The sequence below is a fragment of the Carlito syrichta genome, unplaced genomic scaffold, assembly GCF_000164805.1.
Source record: "Carlito syrichta isolate Samal-C Ts95f unplaced genomic scaffold, Tarsius_syrichta-2.0.1 Scaffold315299, whole genome shotgun sequence".
In the NCBI taxonomy this organism is placed as follows: Eukaryota; Metazoa; Chordata; class Mammalia; order Primates; family Tarsiidae; genus Carlito; species Carlito syrichta.
This window is the reverse complement of record NW_007259395.1, coordinates 12,667-33,849: the sequence shown is the minus strand read 5'-3', so window position 1 is coordinate 33,849 and position 21,183 is coordinate 12,667. Positions and strand designations below refer to the sequence as shown.

General features: G+C 39.3%; 1 protein-coding gene across 1 annotated transcript in view; it reads left to right on the top strand.

The window, feature by feature from the left end:
• The window catches only part of LOC103275081 (DIS3-like exonuclease 2), a 47,105-nt gene extending 27,013 nt beyond the window's left edge, over positions 1-20,092 (top strand). The window contains exons 2-5 of the mRNA XM_021706157.1: positions 3,009-3,155; positions 3,681-3,838; positions 12,893-12,946; positions 19,982-20,092. Of these exons, the coding sequence (XP_021561832.1) occupies positions 3,104-3,155; positions 3,681-3,838; positions 12,893-12,946; positions 19,982-20,092 (375 nt within the window). The 5' untranslated portion in view covers positions 3,009-3,103. The remainder of the gene's footprint in view (positions 1-3,008; positions 3,156-3,680; positions 3,839-12,892; positions 12,947-19,981) is intronic.
• The last annotated feature ends 1,091 nt before the right edge of the window (positions 20,093-21,183 follow it).

The following is a 21,183-nucleotide window of genomic DNA, read 5'->3' as shown; positions in this document are numbered from 1 at the left end:
TCCCCATTCCTCATCTTTCCTGCGTTCTTTTTTTTTTTTTTTTTTTTGAGTTGGAGTCTCACTCTGTCGCCCAGACTGGAGTGCAGTGGCCGCTCCCAGTCACCGCAGCCTCAACCTGCTGGGCTCCGGCGATCCTTCCGCCTCAGCCTTCCAATTCCAAGTAGCGGGAATTACAGGCATGTGCTACCATGCGCAGCTGATTTTTTGATTTATTGTAGAGATGAGGTCTTACTGCCCAGGCGGGTCTCGAACCCGCAGGCTCAGGCAATCCACCTACCTCAGCCTCCCAAAGGCGCGGGATTACAGGCTGAGCCACCGAGCCCGGCTTTTCCTGCCTTTTTGTACCATGTGACATTGTTGATTATTACTGCCTGTTCACCCTAACCCCACAAACTCTTCAGGATGTATAGCTCTTTCCATGGAAGGACTCCCTCTCTGGGGACCACTGGGCAGTTGGGCAATATATCAGTGGCCCTCATTCTGGAAGTTGGTAAGGATTGGAAATTGACTTGTGTTTTCAATATGTCAGGGTGAGAGTGCCCAGGACTTCTCAGGGTTAATGGGCCTTCACAAATATATCATGGGGGAAGGGAGGCTTGCTTGTTTATTTGCTGTCCTAGACTCTCTTCTGTATCAGTGTACCCTTTCTTGGTAATCTTATCCATTCTTGAATGCTTTGAGTTACCATCTGTATGCAAATGCCTGGCTAATAATGTCTTTCTCTTTTATGTTACAGTTTTTGAGTATTTGGTGGACTGCTTCATGTGGAGATATTTAATAATCTAAGTAGAATTCATCATCTTATCTAACATAGTGACTTTACCATCTTCTAGCTGGAAATCTCACCTCCTTGCTCACCTCTACATCTGCCTGGTTGTCAGCTGGTGCCAGTTTGTCCTGTGTAGTACCATATTAAGGGCCTCTTCTTTTCAGTATCTACTTGTACAATTCAAGTTGAGGCCTTCTTCCTTTCACCCATCTGTTCTGGTTATCTCCAGAGGTGCAGCTGCTGCTAGTTTCAACTCCTAAGAGGCTCTGAGGCCTGTGCCAGATTAATTTTTCCTGAAACACAATTCTGTTCTGTTGCTGTTCTGCTCATTCATGCTTCAGAAACTCTCTAGTGTCTTTGAAAAACTGGGCTGATTTTCTAGGTCTTCCAACTTGTTTTAGTTTCCTTGCCGCTGCCTCCCTTCATATAGATTGGATTCAATCTAGATGGAATTAATGTTGCAAGAACTTGCTTGTGTTTTTCTGTTTGCATCTCTATTTTTGTTTGCCAATGAAATTTTGGCAACAGTCTGTTTTTCTCTGATTCTTAGTTCTTTAAAACCTTTCTGAAAGCCGGGCTCAGTGGCTCAGCCTATAATCCCAGCACTTTGGGAGGCCGAGGCGAGTGGATTGCGTGAACCCACGGGCTTGAGACTAGCCTGGGCAACTTGGCAAGACCTTGTCTCTACAAAAAATTAGAAAACATTAGCCAGTCATGGTAGCATGTGCCTGTACTTCTGGCTCCTTGGAAGGCTGAGGTGGAAGGATTGCTGGAGCCCAGCAGGTCAATGCTGGGGTGGCTGTGAGTGTGCCACTGCCCTCCAGCCTGGGAGATGAGTGACAGTCTGACTCAATAAACAAACAAACAAACAAATAAATAAAATCTTTCTGAAAGTTCTCTCAGATGTCCTGATCTGAAGATACTTTCTCTCCCATCATAGGTACATTTATCCATACTTTAAAAATTATAGTGCTTATCACTTCTTTTTGTAATAATTGCTATTTCAATATAATTAAAAACATCTAATTAACCTTTGTATCCCTTATTATGTCTAGTGTAGTGCCTTGCAGAAGAATTTGTTGAAGTAAGGAATGGATAAATGCATTTCTGGATTAAGCCCTCAGACAGTCTGGACTCTACTATGTACAGTTCCCATTCCTTTGTTGTTTAGATAAGACTATCACTTTCTCTCCCATCTCACAATTGGATTAGCTTTATCTGTGAATCTCTTTATGTATCGCTAAGTGGCCTATTACTCTTTGTTTCTGTTGCCTTTCTTCTGAGTTAGTATTAATTTCATTTTATAGAAAAATTACATCATTTTGGTGAAAGATGTTTGTGGGAAATTTCGAGGAAATGGAAGCTAGTGTTCAGAATGACATCTTGATCCGTTTTGTGGGGAAGTAGGCTGCCTACCAGGATTTTGGAAATTTGCAAGTATAGACTTGACTTATTTATGGGCTGTTGGCCAGTAGAGACTAAAAAGTAGAAGTTGTGATGACATGTTCAGTATTCAGGTGGAAGGCCAGGGACCAGCTGCAGGGTCCCACATTTCAGTCTGCTGATCCAGGCAGCTGCTCTAGTATTCCTTAGACACAGCTGCCTAAGCTTCTGATCAGGCAACTGGTTTGAGGCGATGGCAGGTAAGAGTAGGGGAAGAGATTTCAGAGATGGCTAATTACAAGATTGCAAAATTTTGAAAGCTTGTGAACCATCTGGGGTTCCCTATATAGTTTTGGACATCAAATTACGACAGTGAATTAGGTTTTGTTGATGGATTCTAAGGAATTTACTTATTTGGCTTTATAGAGATACATCATTTGTGCAAGGTTAAACTTAGTATATGCCACATCTTGAGCCTCAGTTTAGTACCTATTTCATTACAGCCTTTAGATTTTATATCTTTATACCATTTTTCGAAGCCACATTTCTTCACATTTCTGTGTAGTCTACAAGCTGAATAGAACCGCAGAATTCCTTATTTTCCACTTATGGAGGTATTTAGTTGAAGTGGCCCGAAGGAGCAGTTTTGTGGTACTTATGAGGATGAAAGCCTTGAAAAGGAACTTTAGACAGATGGTGTGCTTGACTAACTGCCCAGGAGAATGTGACATCAGAACCTAGGAGGGATACCATGTTGCCTTTGCCATCTAAGTTCATCCAAGTACTGAATTTCCAAGAAGACAAAGGAGGCCACAGGTTAATTGCTCTCCATTTGCCAATCTCTTTTTGGTTTCAGCTAGTGACAACTAAATTGCTCAAGGCAGGAAGAATTCTGAGCTAAGCAGTTGCTACTTCTGAATCTGGAGAGAAGAGGTTACCTTGGAACCAGTAATGAGTCATCCTGACTACAGAATGAATCTCTGGCCCTTGGGGACCCCCAAAGGTAGGAAAGGAAAACAGAATCTGCCCTGGCAACTGGAGAACTGAAATACAGGTGAAATGGGTGTCGAGGTGGAGGGTGGCTTTTAGGACCAAGGAAGGCTGTACTTCTTTTGGTAACCTGTTAAATATTCTCCTGTGTTATTTATTCTAGAATTAGGTATGGTTTCTTGTTGTCCTAATTTATTGTTATGTTGATTTTAGCTGTTTAATTTATTCCAGAAAAGTAATAATTTTTAGTAATTCCTATTTTTGAAAAATCTGTGCCTATAAATAGCAAAGCACACTGAACCATAATATTCAGTTTATGGGTTCCATGTATATTGTAGTGCTGACTTAAAGCTCAAGTCTCATCTGTGTACATTTTATTCATGTTTTCTTACCCATTTCTTTCTTTTTGTGATTGTTTGAAATACTCATTAGAGAGTGTTATTCTCTTAAGTAATAATTTAAAAAAGGCATAATATCTCCAGTTGTAGAAATACAGAGATGTTTGAGGAAAGAGTTGATTGCTGCCTTGTGTTTCTAGGTGTGTCTTCTGTGGTTGGCCCACATGGTGTTGGTGCTTCGCCAGGTGACAAAAAGTCAAAGAACAAGTCCATGCGAGGAAAGAAAAAAAGCATATTTGAAACCTACATGTCTAAGGAGGATGTTTCAGAAGGCTTGAAGAGTGGAACACTCATACAGGTGCTTAAAATCTACTGGAAAGCTATTCCCTGAATATACAGATTGTGGAGCGGTCTATTCATTACACTATTTGCTGTTCTCTGCTGTGTGCTTTGGGAGAGATGGTGACATAACAGGCCGCAGGGTTGTTATGATGGCATAACAGAAATGGTAAAGTAACAGGTGCTTCTTAGACCTATAGTACATTTAGAGGTGATATGTACCACAAGACAGGGACAGGCAAAGTGCTCTGAGATTTGAGAGGAGGGGGCCATTACTTCCGATTAGGGTTGCCTAGGGATGCTTTATTAGAGGGGATACATGAGGGGGGACCCATATACTCTCTTTTTGGAGGGTGGGCCCCTTGTACTACTGGCTTCCCCCATTAGGTAAGTGTTCTAGGAACCCATTGACATCAGTGTACTAACTAGCATTGCTGTGAGAGGCTTCAGTGATTTTTTTTTTCTTTTTTTTGAGTTGGAGTCTCACTCCATCTCCCAGGCTGGAGTACAGTGGCATGCTCATGGCCACCCCAGCATCGACCTGCTAGGCTCCGGCGATCCTTCCACCTCAGCCTTCCAAATAGCCAGAGCTACAGGCACGCGCTACCATGCCCAGCTATTCATTTATTTATTGTAGAGACAAGATCTCACCAAGTTGCCTGGGCTGGTCTCAAACCTGTGGGCTCAGGCAATCCACTTGCCTCAGCCTCCCAAAGTGCTGGGATTACAGGCTAAACCACTGAGCCCAGCCAGTGAATTTTTTTTAGACTCTTTTAATGTGATTTCCCATTTCATGATGGGTGATTTATGAGGGCACCTGCCCACACTGCACTGAGTGTTCAGCAGTTTTTGATCAAAAATGGCATGACTCCCGTGTCCTACCCTCCCTGTCTACTCGATCTCACCATGAATGACTTTTTTTGTTTCCCTGATGACAGAAGTCCTCAAAGGAAAATGTTTTGTCAATGTAGAAGAGGTGAAAAAAATGGCAGAAGCACTAAAAGGCATCAAAATGAGTTCAAAACTGTTTTGAGCAGTGGAAATCGTGTCTTGATAGTGTATTGCATCAAACGGAGAGTATTTGAAGGTGACTGAAGTTTAAATGTATAAGAATGAATACACAGTTCTTTATAAATAAATTTCTGTTTTTTTAGTATTTAAGCCAGGCATGGATTGATGCAATTTGAATAAGTGAAGATAAGAGAGAGAGCTTTATAAATGGAGGGGGCAGTGTGTGCTACAAAGACAGAAGTGGGAAATAGGATTTTCATATGTGAAACACTCAGTAGTTCAGTTTTCTCAGAGCATGTGGTTGCTAAATGGCTGAGAAAAATGAATAAGGCTATAAAGGAAACAGTAGACAGCAACAGACAATATTTTCTGAGTGCTTTATTGTTTGCAAACTATGTTCAGAAGGTAGTTCAGCAATTTGAGCAAATATTTACTGAACATTTAACTGTGAGTCAGGAACAGTCATGGTTAGGAGCATGCTGCATGGGTGCTCTTGAGAGGAAGGTAGATGAAACTGCCTGCTTGCGTGTTGAACATGCAACCCAGTGGTGGGAGGAAGTAATGTGAACAGATGATTTAGGGGTAAAATGGTGAGTGCTCAGATAAAAGGGTGATTGTGGTGTATGGGAGAATATTGGGGGAGACTGTGAAACTGTGTAGGTTTAAGTTCTGGAGAGACTTTCTGTAGGAAGTGACACTTGTGGTAGGTATTGAAGAATGACTTGTTTGGGCTTATTAGATGAGTGGTATGTGTGTGGGAAGGAGGTAAGGAGAGGCAGTGGCTCTGATAACAATATGAACTTGTGAAGCAGTGTGGAGTAAGGCAGTTCAGATATCCTTGGGCATGAAATACGAGGTAGGAAGTAGGTAATGACTCTAGAGGGAAGCAGGGCTACAAATTGGAATTAAGTCTATGTCATGCTTTTTAGATTAATGTAGAAATATTGCCATGTGTTACTTGGCTCACTTGAAAATGTTGATTGTGTTCCGTTTTCTCTTACTCTGAGAGACCAGCTTATATGTTTATGTTTTTGGCTGATGATCCCCAACCAATTTACAAATGCTATTGTCTTCTCTTCCTTTTTTATCATTTTTTCTTTGTTTTCCTGTAGGTAGTATACATGTAATTGATGTAGACTCTTGAATAGTAAACTGTTTTTTAACAAATGAGTTGATCTTTCTGATTCTAGGAGTACTACTGGCTTTTTTTTTCTTTGACAAGGTCTTGCATTTAGACATTTGTCCATTTATTGTCCTGTTCATTTGCTCTTTGTTGTTCAGCCCTATACTGAACTCCATTTTATCTGTAAGTGTCTTGACCCTCCCCTTGTTACATGTACAGGATCCATTCTTTCTTGCCTCTCTTCTCTAGGAACACTTTCTTCCATTCACCCTGAGCATCGAGACTTTTCCTTTAAAAACTGTAGTCCTTGATTCCTCTGTGACTTTGTACATTCTGTTTCTGGTGCTTGGAATGTTTTCTCCCACTATCTTGATGTAATAATACTTGCCCTTTAGGTCCATACCTAAATGTTACCCCCTTTGAGAAGCCGCAACTTCAAGCAGAGTTGGCTTTTGTGAAATTGACTTTTTTGTTTACCCTTTATTCGAAACTTATTACCATTTTCTTGGCTTTTATATTTCCCCAAATAGACTGTTCCCTTCCTTGATGGCAGGGTCATGCCTTTTTCTAGAATTTAGCCTAGTACTTGGCATTGGATTGATGCTTAATCAATTTATATTGAATAAATATTTGTTTATTGATTGAAATAAAGGATCAAGATACTGTCTCTTGGAGAAGAGTGAGAGGAACCTCAGTTGTTATAACTTGAAAAAAATGTAGCTTAGAATTTTGATTATAGATTTATACCTATATAGAAATAGAGTGAGCACAGTAATCTGCACTGGTATTAGTTTCTGCTCCGTTTTAATTTTTGCTCTTGAATCAGCTCTTTGCTGACACTAAAACAAAGCAAAACAAAAATCTGATCAATATGACAACTTTCATTCCCAGGAGCTTGTAAGTGATTCCTCCTGGTCTGTGACATCATGAGACTCTGCAGCCAGAGCCTCCCCCCACATATGAAAACAGTTGTTCTTTGCAGATGGGGAAAGGAATAGGTTCCAGATATGAGGTCACTGTGTGAAATATACAACACTGTAAATAAGATTTTCATAGACAGAGAAACAGAGTCCATCTGCTTTGTGATATAAACTTTCTGTGTGCAGGCTTTGCTCAGTAAGGAAAAAGCTAGACAAGAAAGGTTATTTTAATGCTGATGGAGAAAATTAAGCTTATGAGATATACTTAGAAACATTTGTTAACTTTATATTCAAACTTAAGTCTATTTTCACCTCCCTTTCTTTCTCCCCATCCAGAGAAGAAACTTACTGATACTAGGGAGACTTTTTTAAAAATAGGAGTAGAATTTTGTTTTCAATACCTTGACTAATAATTTGACATTTCATTGGTGTTTTGTCCTTTGTGGGGAAAGGAGACCACAGTGACCACAGAAATCACTTTCCAGTGTTTGAAACTGACCAGCAATGGTCATGTACATGCAGTTTTGAAAGCTTTTTTTTTTTTCTTTTTTGAGTTGGAGTCTCACTCTGTCGCCCAGACTGGAGTGCAGTGGCCGCTCCCGGCCACCACAGCCTCGACCTGTTGGACTCCGGCGAACCTTCTGCCTCAGCCTTCCAAGTAGCTGGAACTACAGGTGCGTGCTACCACACCCAGCTCATTTTGATTTATTGTAGAGATGAGGTCTCACCAAGTTACCCAGGCGGGTCTCGAACCCGCGGGCTCAGGCAATCCACTCACCTCAGCCTCCCAAAGGCGTGGGATTACAGGCAAATAATAAACTTGTCTCACATTAAAGATCACATGTAGTTTCTCTCTCCATGCGTACAGTATTGGGAAGTTGTTATAGAACATGTTGGAAGAGATGGGATTGTGGGGATAGACATGAATGGAAGGGGCTCCAGTTTTGGGTAATGATCAAGATGAAATGTATGAAGGTGGTAGATTGACTGTTTCAGATCCCAGATGCTTTGGTTAAAAGAAGTTCAGGCTGAGCCCCCAGAGCTGCCTGAGGCATGATGTCAAAGTTCCTCCTAGAATAGAACATTGGTGTGAAGCTGTTATTGGCTATTTAAGAAAGCCCTAGTTTAGAAGGATAGAAGTCAGGATGGGCTAGTTTGTAAGACCATTACCATTTATTAAGAGTGAAGTAAGCTGGAAAATGCTTGGGAGTAAATTAAAGATGGGAAGAATAGAGGTGCCGTTACAGTGGAATGCCTGTCACTTAGAAGAGAGAGATGATATTCATAACATTAATACTGGAGGTGATGGAAGAACTTTAGCTCTGCAGGAATTAATTAGCTCAACAAATGTTTCTTGTCTGCCTGCTGAGTACCAAGCATATACTAATGTGAGCAAGATAGGCAGGTCACTGGGGAGGTAGGCAAAAGCAACTAAAGAAGTAGAAAAGAAATTACAGACTTTGATTACTGCCAATAGGGAGATAAAGATGAGAGAGGAGAGCCACTTTACATAGGATGGTTAGGGAAGGCCTCTGTGGAGAGGGGAAAGAGTTGAGATCTGAAGGATGAGAATGAGTCAGCCTTTTGAAGAATTAGGAAAAGAGTATAGCAGAGAGATCAGTTAGTGGAAGAACAGCAAGCAGAAGTCATCTTGGTGTTTTGAGGAACAAGAAGGAAGCCTGTAGGAACATTGTGAGCAAAGGGAATTATAATAAGGGAGTAAGTGGAGAGTTAGTTGCTACTAGCCAAGTCATGTCAGGTCTCTAGGCTATGTTGGAAAGTTGGACTGTATTTAAAGAACAGAGGGAAGTCACGGAAAGCTATTAAGCAGGGAAAGAAATTGATCTGTTTCATGCTTCAAAAGCACCTCTCTGGTTATTGTGACATGGATAGACTAGAGTGGAAGCTGAACACTAAGGAAGCTATCAAAGTAAACCAGGTGAAAAAATAAAGATGTGAACAAGGTGGTGGCAGTGAAGATGGAGAGAAGTGGATAGATGTGGAGTTAGAATTGATACAACATACTGATGTGTCAGATGTGGAAGGTGAGGCAGAGGGAGGAATTCCCAGTGACTTCTCTATGTTCTTGAGTTGAACAGCTGCCTGGATGATGTTGCCATTAATCAAGATAGGGGTGGGGAGGGTTGGAATGCAGTGCTGATTTTTTAGGGAAAGAGGGGCAGATGGCATAAATGAGTGAAGAGGCCCTGGTGATTATGGCAAGCAGAGAGTCAATTCACAGTAGTAGTAAAGGTTTGGACTCTGGAGCTAGACTGCCTGAGCTTGAATGTGATGTAGAAGTGAACGATTTACATAACATTCCAGTGCCTCAGTTTCCTCATCTGTAAAAAGATGATAATAGTATTCACTTTATAGGGTTGTTGTGAGGCTTAAACTAATTGATAGATATAAAGCTCTTCAAACTGTGTGGCACATAGTACAGTTGTATAAGTGGTACTTGAGATTGGTTTTATTACTAGAAGAGGAATATCTGTTACTCAGCTCAGGTGGTTGCTACCATGTGGAGATAGCTGTCCACAGCTGTTAGATCTTATGATTTTTCAGGAAAACCTGGAAATACATGTTTTTATGCATGCAATTCCTTAGTTTTAAGCATTCTCAAACATCCTGTAAGGCTAATAAAATGTTTGTGATTGCCAAGTTAGAGTAACTAGCCCAATTATATGGTATTTTTCTATAGAATCATTCTGCTCCTTGAGTATAGGAAGGGAGACAACAGATAGTTGGGGTCATTTGAGAGGGGAGCTTTGCTGGCTGAGTATCGGAGGAAGAGAGGACCCAAGACTCAGGGTTTGCAGTGTTAAGAGATAATAATAGGCCATGGGAAATAGATGGCCAAGGAAGGGAGTAAACATAACGGGAGGACAATGAATAGTAAAAATGTGGTCAGGATTGTGGGTTGGAAGTCTTAGTGAAATTAAAGAATTGCTGGAGTGAAGTTTCTACCACAAGTGGACAGAAGATTGTCACCAAAAAGTGTGATATTTGATGATTTGTTTTTGGAGGTAGTATCATTAGTAGTAATGACGGGATCCAGGCTGTGAACATGGGAGAGTGGCTAGAACTGGGTAAACAAAAGGTAGCTAGAGTGACAGGCTAGGGTTGCCTGGTCATCAGCATGGGTGTGAAGTCTCAAAAATGTTTATAGAAGTGAGGATGGAGAGGGAGGCAGTGAGCTGCGAGTCAAAATATTAGTGAATTAAAGCTTTGACCAGAAGGTTTGAAGATGACTGCATCAAGGAGGAGCTATTGATATGTAGTTCAAAGGATCTGGGGTTTTTGAAAGAGAGTGAAGGGGAAAAAATGATTTTAAAGCCATGATGCGAAAGCAAGGAAAATATATTCTTTTCCTTGGTTCCTGGGATACAGGGATATGAGAGGGAAAATAGACTCCCTTTGAGAGCACTCAAGGGAAGTGATAACATTAGAGCACAGCCAGGTTTCAGTTAAGGCGAGGAATCATAGCAGCATCTGGAGAAGAGATGGAGGCTCTAGGATTCTCACTGAAGTTCCGGGCCTAGGAATGGGCTTTAGGAAGAAGATAAGAGATGGTTATGTGTTGATTATAGAAATGGAGAAATAAAAGTCCTGGACTTTGTAGGTGAGTAAGATAAAACATCTGCAGGAGTCTCTTTCAGTTAAAAGACCAGTTTTTGGACAGGTTCTACTGCCAGTTCTGCCAGGCTATAGGAACAACTATATATATATATATATATAAAATAACAACAGCTCTTGTCTGCTGTGGAACTCTTTGACAGTTTCTTCTTCTTAGTGTGAGCTGCATTTTCTCAAGGGGTCTGTTTCTGAGGTTCAGTTCTTGAGAGTTATGCTCAAGTCACATTTACAAATGCTATTCTAGAACAAGGTTATCCTTCCCTGTATGCTTTTATATATAGGGAAGTTTGAGTTGGAGAATCAAGGATAACATCTTTAAAGTCTTTTAAGTATGTTTTCTTTTAAATAAAGCCTAGATGCAGCCCTTAGCAACCTATCTTTTTCCGCTAAGCCCAGCCTTGGTCTCACTTAGTACTTTGGAATTAAAGGCACTCACAGCAGGAGGCATTCTCATTTCTGTACTTCTTCATGTGCTAGCCATTCACTGAGCTAGAAGGAATGTTAGAAAAATAGGAATTGAAAAAAAAACTTAGGCCAAAAAACAGCACCTGGAATCAGAAAATGAAATTGTTAAACGTTTAATTTCAATGAATTTAATTTAATTTGTTTGGAGTCTCTTCCCCTCACTTCACTGTAAGCTGTCTGAAGGTGGAGACTATCTGTTACTCTCCCCATCACTTAACATGGTGTCTGTCGTGCTATTTGTTAGGAAATATTTTTTGAGTGAATGGATGAACATTTAAGATAAATGTAAGGGTTTTTTTTCTTCCCTTTCCCAAAAAGAAACAACTCTCCTAGAAATGGATTTGCCGTGACACTCTTTTTTTTTTTTTTTTTTGAGTTGGAGTCTCTGTCGCCCAGACTGGAGTGCAGTGGCCGCTCCCGGCCACCGCAGCCTCAATCTGCTGGGCTCCAGCAATCCTTCTGCCTCAGCCTTCCGAGTAGCCGGAATTACAGGCGCGCGCTACCACGCCCGGCTGATTTTTTTATTTATTGTAGAGATGAGTTCTCGCTGTGACACTCTTAACAAGGGACTGACCTTGGGGAGCTTTGCCAGCCTTATCTCCTGGCCCCTCCCTCTTATACCTTAAGTAGAGTTATAGTATGTAGGAAAGAGTGTGTTTGCCCTCTTGACCACTTTTGCTAGCACAGTACCCTCTATTTCTCTTTTGATTTATCTGCAAAGTTTGCTCTTTCTTCAAGGAGTGGGGTCAGGCACCATCTCTGGAGCCTCTCCTGGTACCCCAGCTGTGAAAGTAAGCTGTACCCCCACTTCATGCTTTCCTTTAAAACAAGGACTTAGCTTAGTTACCATTCTCTTACCCAGCATTGTCTGTCTCAGGGTCTTGAATGTAGTCGGTACTCAATAAGTAATTGTTGAATTAAGAACTGAATGATCATTTATAATAGTTTATTTGGGTGTTCATTTTATTGTAAACTGTGACGTGGATTTTTGTAATTTTAAAATGGTCTACTACTGAAAAATTATTTTCTGCTTTATTTTATACCCTCATCTATTGTGTTAATTATGTTTCTTTGAGTCTTTTAACATTTTAGGGATAAATGTTATTTAAAACACTTTCTCAAGATATCCTTTGAGTCTGGCTGTTAGAAGATAACTACTTTCATCCATGTGTTCCAGTGGCTTGTGACTACAACTGGAACATGGGGAGTGTTACAGCTTCCTGCAAAAGCCTAAAATACTGACCTGTTATTGAAGAGACCCCACCTGCACCCCTGTGTATAAATAGAAGCAGACTCTGATTTGGTGCTGGAATAACATGAAGTTGAAGGCAGACTGGGTGGCCCGGCTGTTGGAGCCAGGATTCCCATTTGCTTTAAGAGCTGGTTAGAGACCATTTTGAGTTATTGACTCCTTCAGCCCTGCAGAGGGACCAGAGTGAAAAATAATGCATACAGTCTCTTAAGGCTCAGTATTCAGATTAGAAATCAACCTGTATCACTTTGAAACTTGTCATAGAAACAAGCAATTGTGCAAAGATCTTGGGACTGGGAGAATGAAAAGGGCCATTATATAGTAAGGCATAATCCCCAGCTAAACTTATTTTTAAAGTCAAAGTTTAAATTTGGAGACTAGCGTACAGGAGAATCTAAAATCTCATTAGTTGTCACTTTCCTACTCCATGCCAAGTTCTGTTTCCCACCTTTGCTTGTTCAAAGCAAGCTACTAGTCTAAGCTTTCAGTTTTTGATGGAAACCTGTGTTACAGATATCAACAAGAATCATGTTTCATGCATATGATGAATAATTGGTATACATCTAGCTTGTTTTCTAAATTGAACTGTTTAAAAACGTTTTATTTAATATACATATGAAAAAATTGTATCCTATATAGCTAGTTGTATTTTCATTTTTTTTAAAGGGTGTATTGAGAATTAATCCAAAGAAGTTTCATGAAGCCTTCATCCCTTCCCCGGTAAGTTCAATAACTTTATAATAAACTTAATGTCGAATTTAATTTTTAGATGTGCTCTGAAATTGAAATCATATATTTAACTAAAGAGCAGAGTAGTAAAACAAAATTGAGGATGGGCAAGACTTGTTTCAAATTTAAATAAATAAAATTTTCTTTTGGTTAACAATCCCTTCTGCTAGTCTTAAAATCACATGCCAAATTAAAGAGATGGCATTTGTTACAAGGCTGCAGAGAGCAGCTGGACTCAGGCAGACTACCCACCAGTTCATGTAATTGGATGCCCTTGGTTTATAGCTTAAAAGGATTTATGGTTTTTTCCCACTGATTTAAGTTAATCTTTCTAAACAAATATGCTATCTACTTTCGATCTACTGCATGAGCTAATCTGAAAATTTGTCCAAAAATAACGTGTGATTTTTTTTTTTTTCCCCCCTGGTCAGAGTTTCTCACTTCACTTTTATACAGGTGACAGAACTTGGTACAAGGCTCTTTACCATTGGGTCTTTATACTCTTTCTTACATTCATGACTCATTTTAAGAGGCTTTCTCCAGTTAAATCAAGTTCACACTGACATATGGCTAGTAGCTGGTTTTTGGAGAAGGCTTGATTGCGCAAAGTTGGGAGAGCAATACTTCGTAGGTGTTATTTTTACAAATTGAGTCTCCCTTATTTGAAGTGCTTGTGACCAGGAGTGTTTTGGATTTCAATTTTGTTTTGGATTTTGGAATACTTATATATGTATATCAAAATCTGAAATGCTCCAGTGAACATTTCTTTTGCACTTCATGTCAGTGCTCAAAAAGTTTCATATTTTGGAACATATTACATTTCAGATTTTCAGATTTGGAATGCCAACCTATATTATTATTGTTAAAATAAGCTTAAGACCTGTTTTCATGCCCAGTTTAGTCATTTTTTCTCCCTGCCCTCTAGGAACCAAGAATTCACATTTGCATCCAAGTTCAAGTCTTACCTGTTGGATTAGATTAGATATGTTACAGACTATCACATTATTCTCTCTAAGCCATATTCTGTTTCCATGACAGAATGTCATACATATGTTGACCTTGACACTTGGGTTGTAGAATTGAGGGTCAGTTTTGAGGTGGTACCTTGGCTACAGGAGCAATTTCCTCATACAGTGAAAGTGCAGTTTATATGGGTGTTAGGTTCCAGAGTTTGCTCATAAGGTGAAAATCACATCCAGGAATCAAAAATAACCCATGAAAATCTCTTAGGAAGGTATCATGTTAGAGTTGGGTCTCTCAATAAATCTGCATAGCCACATAAGAAAGAGTGACTATTTCTTCATTGGCATACCAGTTGAAAGGGCTTGGTTTTATTAGGAGCCCTCATGTGTGGAAAAGACAGATTTTTAAGCATGCAAATCACTCTCAGTGCTGTTAGGAGTTCATCTTGAGAAGCATCAGGGAACTGAGCAGATTCAAATCTCTTGTTGCCTGTGCACACGCCTATTAATTGGAATGATAAGGGGAAATACAGTGTTTTGAAAATGTTACTGCTTCTCTATCAAATTGCCAACATCATATTTCACAGATCTAAAAATGACAATACAGAAATTCATATGGAAGCAAAAAAAGAGCCCAAATAGCTAAGGAGTTCTCAGTAAAAGAAACAAAGCTAGAGATATCATACTTCCAGACTTTAAACTTTATTATAAAGCTACAGTAACCAAGACAACATGGTATTGCTACAGGAATAGACACATAGACCAATAGAAAAGGACAGAGAATCCAGTAATAAAACCATGGTCCCTCAACCAGTTAATCTTTGACAAAACCATCAAAAGTAAACATTGGGGAAAGGAAACCATATTTTGCAAATGGTGCTGGGAAAACTGGCTGGCCACATGCAGAAGAATGACACTGGACCTCAACCTATCACCATATACAAAAATTAACTCAAAATGGATCAAGGACTTACATATAAAACCTTAAACTATGAGAATTTTAGAAGAAAACTTAAGGAACACACTCCTGGACATTGGGATAGTCAATTAATTAATGACCAATCCTCAAAAGCAAGTGCAACAAAAGCTAAGATTGATAGATGGGACCTTATCAAACTGAAAAGTTCTTGCACAGCAAAAGAAACCATCAAGAGAGCAAAGAGACAACTCATGGAATGGGAAAAAAGATTTGCAAACTTTGCATCTGACAAAGGCCTAATATCCGGGATATACAAGGAACTCAGATGAATTGAAAGAAAAAAACAACCCCATTAAAAAGTAGGGGAAGGATATGAACAGACACTTCTCAAAGACATACAAGCAGCCAAAAAAAAAAAACCACATGAAAAGATGCTCAGTCTCACTAATCATCAGAGAAATGCAAATCAAAACTATAGTGAAATACTGCCTAACACTGCTAAGGATGACTGTAATTAAAAAGTCAAAAAACAATAGGTGCTGGCATGACTGTGGAAAAAAGGGGATGCTTCTATACTGTTGGTGGGAACGTAAAGTAGTTCAGCCTTTGTGGAAAGCAGTGTGGCGATTTCTCAAAGAACTAAAAATAAGCTTTCATACTATCCAGCAATCTCTTTTCTGGGAATATACCCAGAGGAACATAAATTGATCTTTGTATGAAAGACAGCTGCATACGTATGTTCATTGCAGCACTCTTCATAATACAAAAACATGGAACCAACCCAGATGCCCATTGAAAGTGAACTGGATAAAGAAAATGTGGTACATACACATGATGAAATGCTACGTAGCCATAAAGAACAAAATCATGTCCTTTGAATCACTATGGATACAACTGGAGGCCATCATCTTAAGTGAACTATAGAAGAAACAAAAAACTGAACATTGTATGTTTTTCACTCATAGTGGGCCCTGATCACTGGTCACATGAGCACAAGAGTGGGATTGGCAGATGCTGGACACTACTAGGGTAGGGAGGGAGAGTGGGGAGAGGGTGGGCATGTAGCAACTTGTTGGGTACCTGGTCCGTTATTGGGGGAGAGTGGGTCAGCTAGAATCCCATACTTCATCTGCATGCAACTTACTTATGTAGTAAATCCTCACTTGTATGCAGAATACAGAAAAGAAAGAAAGTGAACTTCCTTAGAGGAAAATAAAGGAATCTGGTGGGGGTGGAGGCGGGGTTACTCAGATTTCGTATAGCTCCATGTTGAAACGTTGCTTCATAAAGGAGGTCCACCTGCGGCCTGCCCCTCTTCCCTTTGCAATCCTGGCTCCCTGTCCTCTTGTGGCATCTTATCCCACATGTTTAAGTTGTATCCATACCCCTGAGAAATACCTGCCCTTTAGCCAACCGCCAAATCAAGGGGGTGCCATTAGTGGTGAGAAAGATGACTGTGTGTGTCTTGGAAGTAGGCATTGGGCTAATCATTTCAGGGAAGTATGTCATTCAGCCTTGAGAACTCCTTGCCTGATGGGGAAGGGTGTGGCTGGAGAAGGGTGTGGCTGGAGAGGGGTCAGATCAGAGGTCCTCTTGTTCCTATAAATTAAATTCATATAATTTACATTTGCACGTGATGCTTCTCCATGGTTTAACCTGGCTTATTAAAGGAAAACTAAGAAGCAAAAGCAAAAGTTAGTGATGTTTTAAAATTTCACAGTTGTTCTCTTACTTGAAATTGTATTCCTGGCAATTCCTATTGAGAAGTTTTTAGACACCTGTGATATTAGGATTGGCTTATTTCTGTGCTGCTTTTATTCTTTCATCTGGCCCCTAATTGTTTAGTAGATTGTCTGGAGAAAAGCAACTAAACAGTTCACCTTTAGGTAAGTAAAAACAGATTGTAAAAGCTACAATCAAAGCCCAATTGCAAGTGATTGTAGATACTAGTATTGTAGTTTTGGACATTGGAGCAGTCCTACATTCTTGTTTTGTCTGTTTCAGTATTCAAAGCCATTATAGACAGCAATTGAAGAGGACAATAGTAGTGGCAATAAATTATGTGTAGATAAACCTCACAACCACCAGTGGTCTGGATTTCTGAGTATTCGTAGCTCATGTCCACGTCAAATATGAACTTGTGTGAACTAAAACATGCCCACAGATAGACTAGGAAGTAGGATGTCAGAATTAGGGCCTGAATGCTACCTTCTTAAAGCTAGGATACTAAAGACAGGAATTGATATTAAAGAAGATGTGGCCTCAGCTCTGACAATAGGAAATACAAAGTTTTCCTTACTTGTAAAATGAGGGCATAGATGAAATATTGTCTAATGTTCCTCACATTGTCAAAATTCTAAAGTTTTTAGAGAGCTAAAAAATAGAGATTTGATTACATTATTTGGGTTTACTCTTACTGATTCTAAAAATGGTTGTGAATTTACACATTGTCATTTGCTATACCCAAATATCTACCTAAGTCAACAGGTTAAGAATAGTGAATAGGTATAAAGTAATACTTTGTTTTGAGGGAACTTGACTTAGGGTCATTATAATTTCTGATAGAAAGTTGATTGTCATTTTGTGACAAATCTAAAATACTTAGGACGAATAACTTATGTGCGCCTGCTAGTCTTCTAGGGGGGTCTCAATAAAGGTAAAACACAGAGTTTGAATAAAACCATGTGACTTTCAAGCAAACCAAGATAAAATGATATTATTGAGATGCCTGTTTATCCTACTTGGAGGTAGGATAAAGAGAAATGAATCAGATGGAAAACCTAGCATTTTAAAAAGCACAGTTTCCATTCTGAATTATGTTGGTCCAGGAAGCTTTGTAACTTTTTTATGCATCTTGTCATGGGAGGCACCCTTTGTACAGCTGTGGAATTTATTTCTGGTTCAAAGAGCTATTCCATCAATGGACAATACTCTGACCATCGTGGCATACTTGGGTTGTCCTCCCTCCTCCAATCCCCTAAGTATTTAGTTTGATTAGCCCCACCCCCACCCTCACCAGATTCCTTTATTTTTCCTCTAAGGAAGTTCACTTTCTTTCTTTTCTGTATTCTTTCTAATGGGTAGAGCAAGACTTCTGGCATCCAAATAAAGAACTGAACATTTTGACCTTAAAAAGTAGTTAAGAGGGATGACTTTTAATATTGAGTCGTTACCAAGGTTTGTATCTTTAATTAAGAGATTTGATAACAGATACAGGTTCCTGAATGAATTAAGGAAGGGCAGAGTAGTGTTTTTTGAAGTTAAGCTCAGCCCTGTTCTCCTGTGTTTCTTGGGATAGGAAGGTGACAGTACTATCACCCTGTCATCTGAAATCTCTGAGCTGCCAAAGGGTGATTGTAGCTCCTTGTAAGGGAAGCATCTTACTGCATGTGTTTTGTCACATGAAAATGGGTTAGGATGACCTCCAAGCAGCCCACTTTTCATTCCAGGGAGGTCTCAGGGATTATATTGCTTTATAAATTGCAGAATGCAGCAACTGATGATGATGTGCCATATTTCAGTTGTTCACTCTATTTTCTGGCTGTCTCTTCCTTATTTCTCTGAGAAGCTCATCAGGAGGTCAACTGCAATCATTCTTTGTAGCTAACACAGTAGCTGTTCCTCAGAGACTGGGGTGGGTTTGGCAGAGTGTGCAGGCCACAGCTGTCAACCATAACTAGATTGGAAATTGAGCAGAAAAACTGTTCTAAAGATCTCTAATGGTCTGTAATTGGAAACTGTAAAAAATGCTAAGTGACTAAAATCCTCCCCCTCCTTTTTCTGTTTGGTGATTTTGGAATGGTAATTTTAACAATAACTAAAATTTCATAGTTATTGCCTCTAGTCTGTTGAGTGTTAAATCTTATCTATATCAAATGTCTCTATTAGTAAAAGTTGAATGGTGACTTTCCAGATCTTTTTGCTGTCACCCCTTGTAAGGAAAATTAACAATTTACTTCTCTCTTATTCTCTGAGAAGGAGCACATAGCATAAACTTTTGAAAGAATAGAATGATAAGAGTACATATTTGTTGATGAAACATTTTGAAAATATTTCATTTTCTCATGGAACCTGATTGCTGAACCCCTGCTTTTCCTTAGCTCTTTTTTTTTCCATTTAAGTGTTTTTACAAAATAATTTTGCTTACCAGAAGGACTCTGGCACCTATTTAAGTTGAGACGTCAATACCTGGGGAGTTCACTGGAGAATCATGTAACTTAAAATGGACTATTTCTGGATATATGAATGAGGGTGAAGGTGTCTACACTTGGTGTTCATGTACTAGAGTTTAGAGTGCTCCTAAGTCACTGAGATAGGTGGAGTATGAGATGCTTTATAAATTTCTTGTTAACATCTTTTTCTTTCTCTTCTTTGCCTTCTACTTAGGTCTCTATGAAAACTACAGTTTGTTCTCTCGGTCACTTTCCTGGGGAGGGAGGGGGATATGATTTTGCTGGTTTCCTTTTAGAAAACCCAAATCCTAGAGCGAATTGTTGCTCCTGCCTTCACTTGGTTTTCTTGGGGAGATTATATGTTGTCCCTCATCTGTTCTCTTGCATACCTTCTGTTTTTTTACCTGAACTTGATACTTAAAAAAAGGTATCAATGTGCTTTCTTGATTTATTTAATTTTTTAATTTTAAAAAATTTTTATAGAGACAGGGGTCCTGCCTGGTTGCCCAGGCTGGTTTCAAACTCCTGGTTTCAAGCAATCTTCCCACCTCAGCCTCCCAAAGTGCTAGGATTATAGGCGTGAGCCACCATGCCCTGCCAGCATGCTTTATTTGAAACAAAAAGATAACCTTAGAACAAACTTATTCATTTCAGTTATGAAAGCATGTGGTCTAATTTTTTTTTTTTGCTTTATGTGTTTTATTTATTTGTTTATTTTTGGCTTGCCTGTAGCAGATCCTTTGCTTATTTGGTGATGTTTAGCATTCTGCTAACCTGTTCTTATGTGGTCATTACCATCTCTCTTAATTCCAAAAAAATTGAGTTTTCCTTATATGTGGCTTTGGCCATGTACTAGTACTCCTGTGAAGTCATTGGACAGAGTATAGAGTCTAAAATTTTTAAACCAAGGAAGTAATGTTTAGTTCTAGACCTTAGTGAACTGACTGTTGTTTTATTTCTCTTTCCAACCTAGGATGGTGATCGAGACATTTTTATTGATGGAGTTGTTGCTCGCAATAGAGCCTTAAATGGGGATCTGGTGGTTGTGAAACTGCTTCCTGAGGAGCAGTGGAAGGTGAGTTAAGATTTCCTTTTCTAATTGTAGATTTCTTAGGGCCTTTTGTATTCCATGGTGCCTCAATGAGGTATCATAAACTGGAAAAGTCACATACCCCTCAGGCACTGTGGTAAAATTGGGTGTTACCTTGGAAGCAGGCTACTTAGGACTTGAAAACATCTGCTGGGAAGACATCTAATAATTTGTTATTCTCCCTGCTGCTCCCTTTCTAGTGATCTTTCTTCCCTATCACATGCCTTGCATTGGTTTCTGGTATTCTTTTGGATAAATACTGAGGACTCATTCAAACTTGATTTGTATTATTTTCCTACATCCTATGCTGGGAGAACTAGAAAGAGCCATGGAGAGTGGCAGTCCTTACACATTTCTGCCACCTATACTGGAAAACCCAGGCCATGCATATGGAGTTCTATTGGTTCCAGTTTGGTGATTGGGTGATCCTTGGCAGAGAAAAATTGTTTGCATTTTTATAAATTAGGGAGTTAGTGGCAGATTAAAATATTTTTCATATGCAAGTATTCTGTGTTTCAGTCTCCATCTATGTCTGTTAGTTGCAAAGAAAGATGTGGTTTTAGTTTTGACTGTTGTTTTAAATAACAGTAAGGATGAGATTTTGGAATGATTCCTGGTAACAATTTCTTTGAATTGTCATATAGAATTGGTGACTTTTTATATCTAAGTCTGAATTTGTCTTCATATAATTTGTTTTACTTGTCTTAATTCATTGGTATTCACCAATTTGGAATCTTCTTCAGTGAGAGGTGCTGTTGTAATTCATAGCATGGGCTTTTAGGCTAGGCTACTTAGATTTGAATCTCATCTCTACCACTCATCTGTATAACTTTGAGTGAATCATACAACCTTTCTTCTTCAAATACCTCATTTGTAAAGTGATAATAATCATAGTACCCTCTTCATAGGATTGTCATGATAATTAAATTAGAATACATGTAAAAATCTTAGAATAGCACCTAAAAGTCTTAGAATGGCAGGAGCTCAGTAAATGTTATTTCTTATTAACTTTTCCAGAAAAGATGTGATGTGAGGAGTACCACCTTATCTTAGAGCTTTGGTGAGGCATAAATTAAATTTTAAAA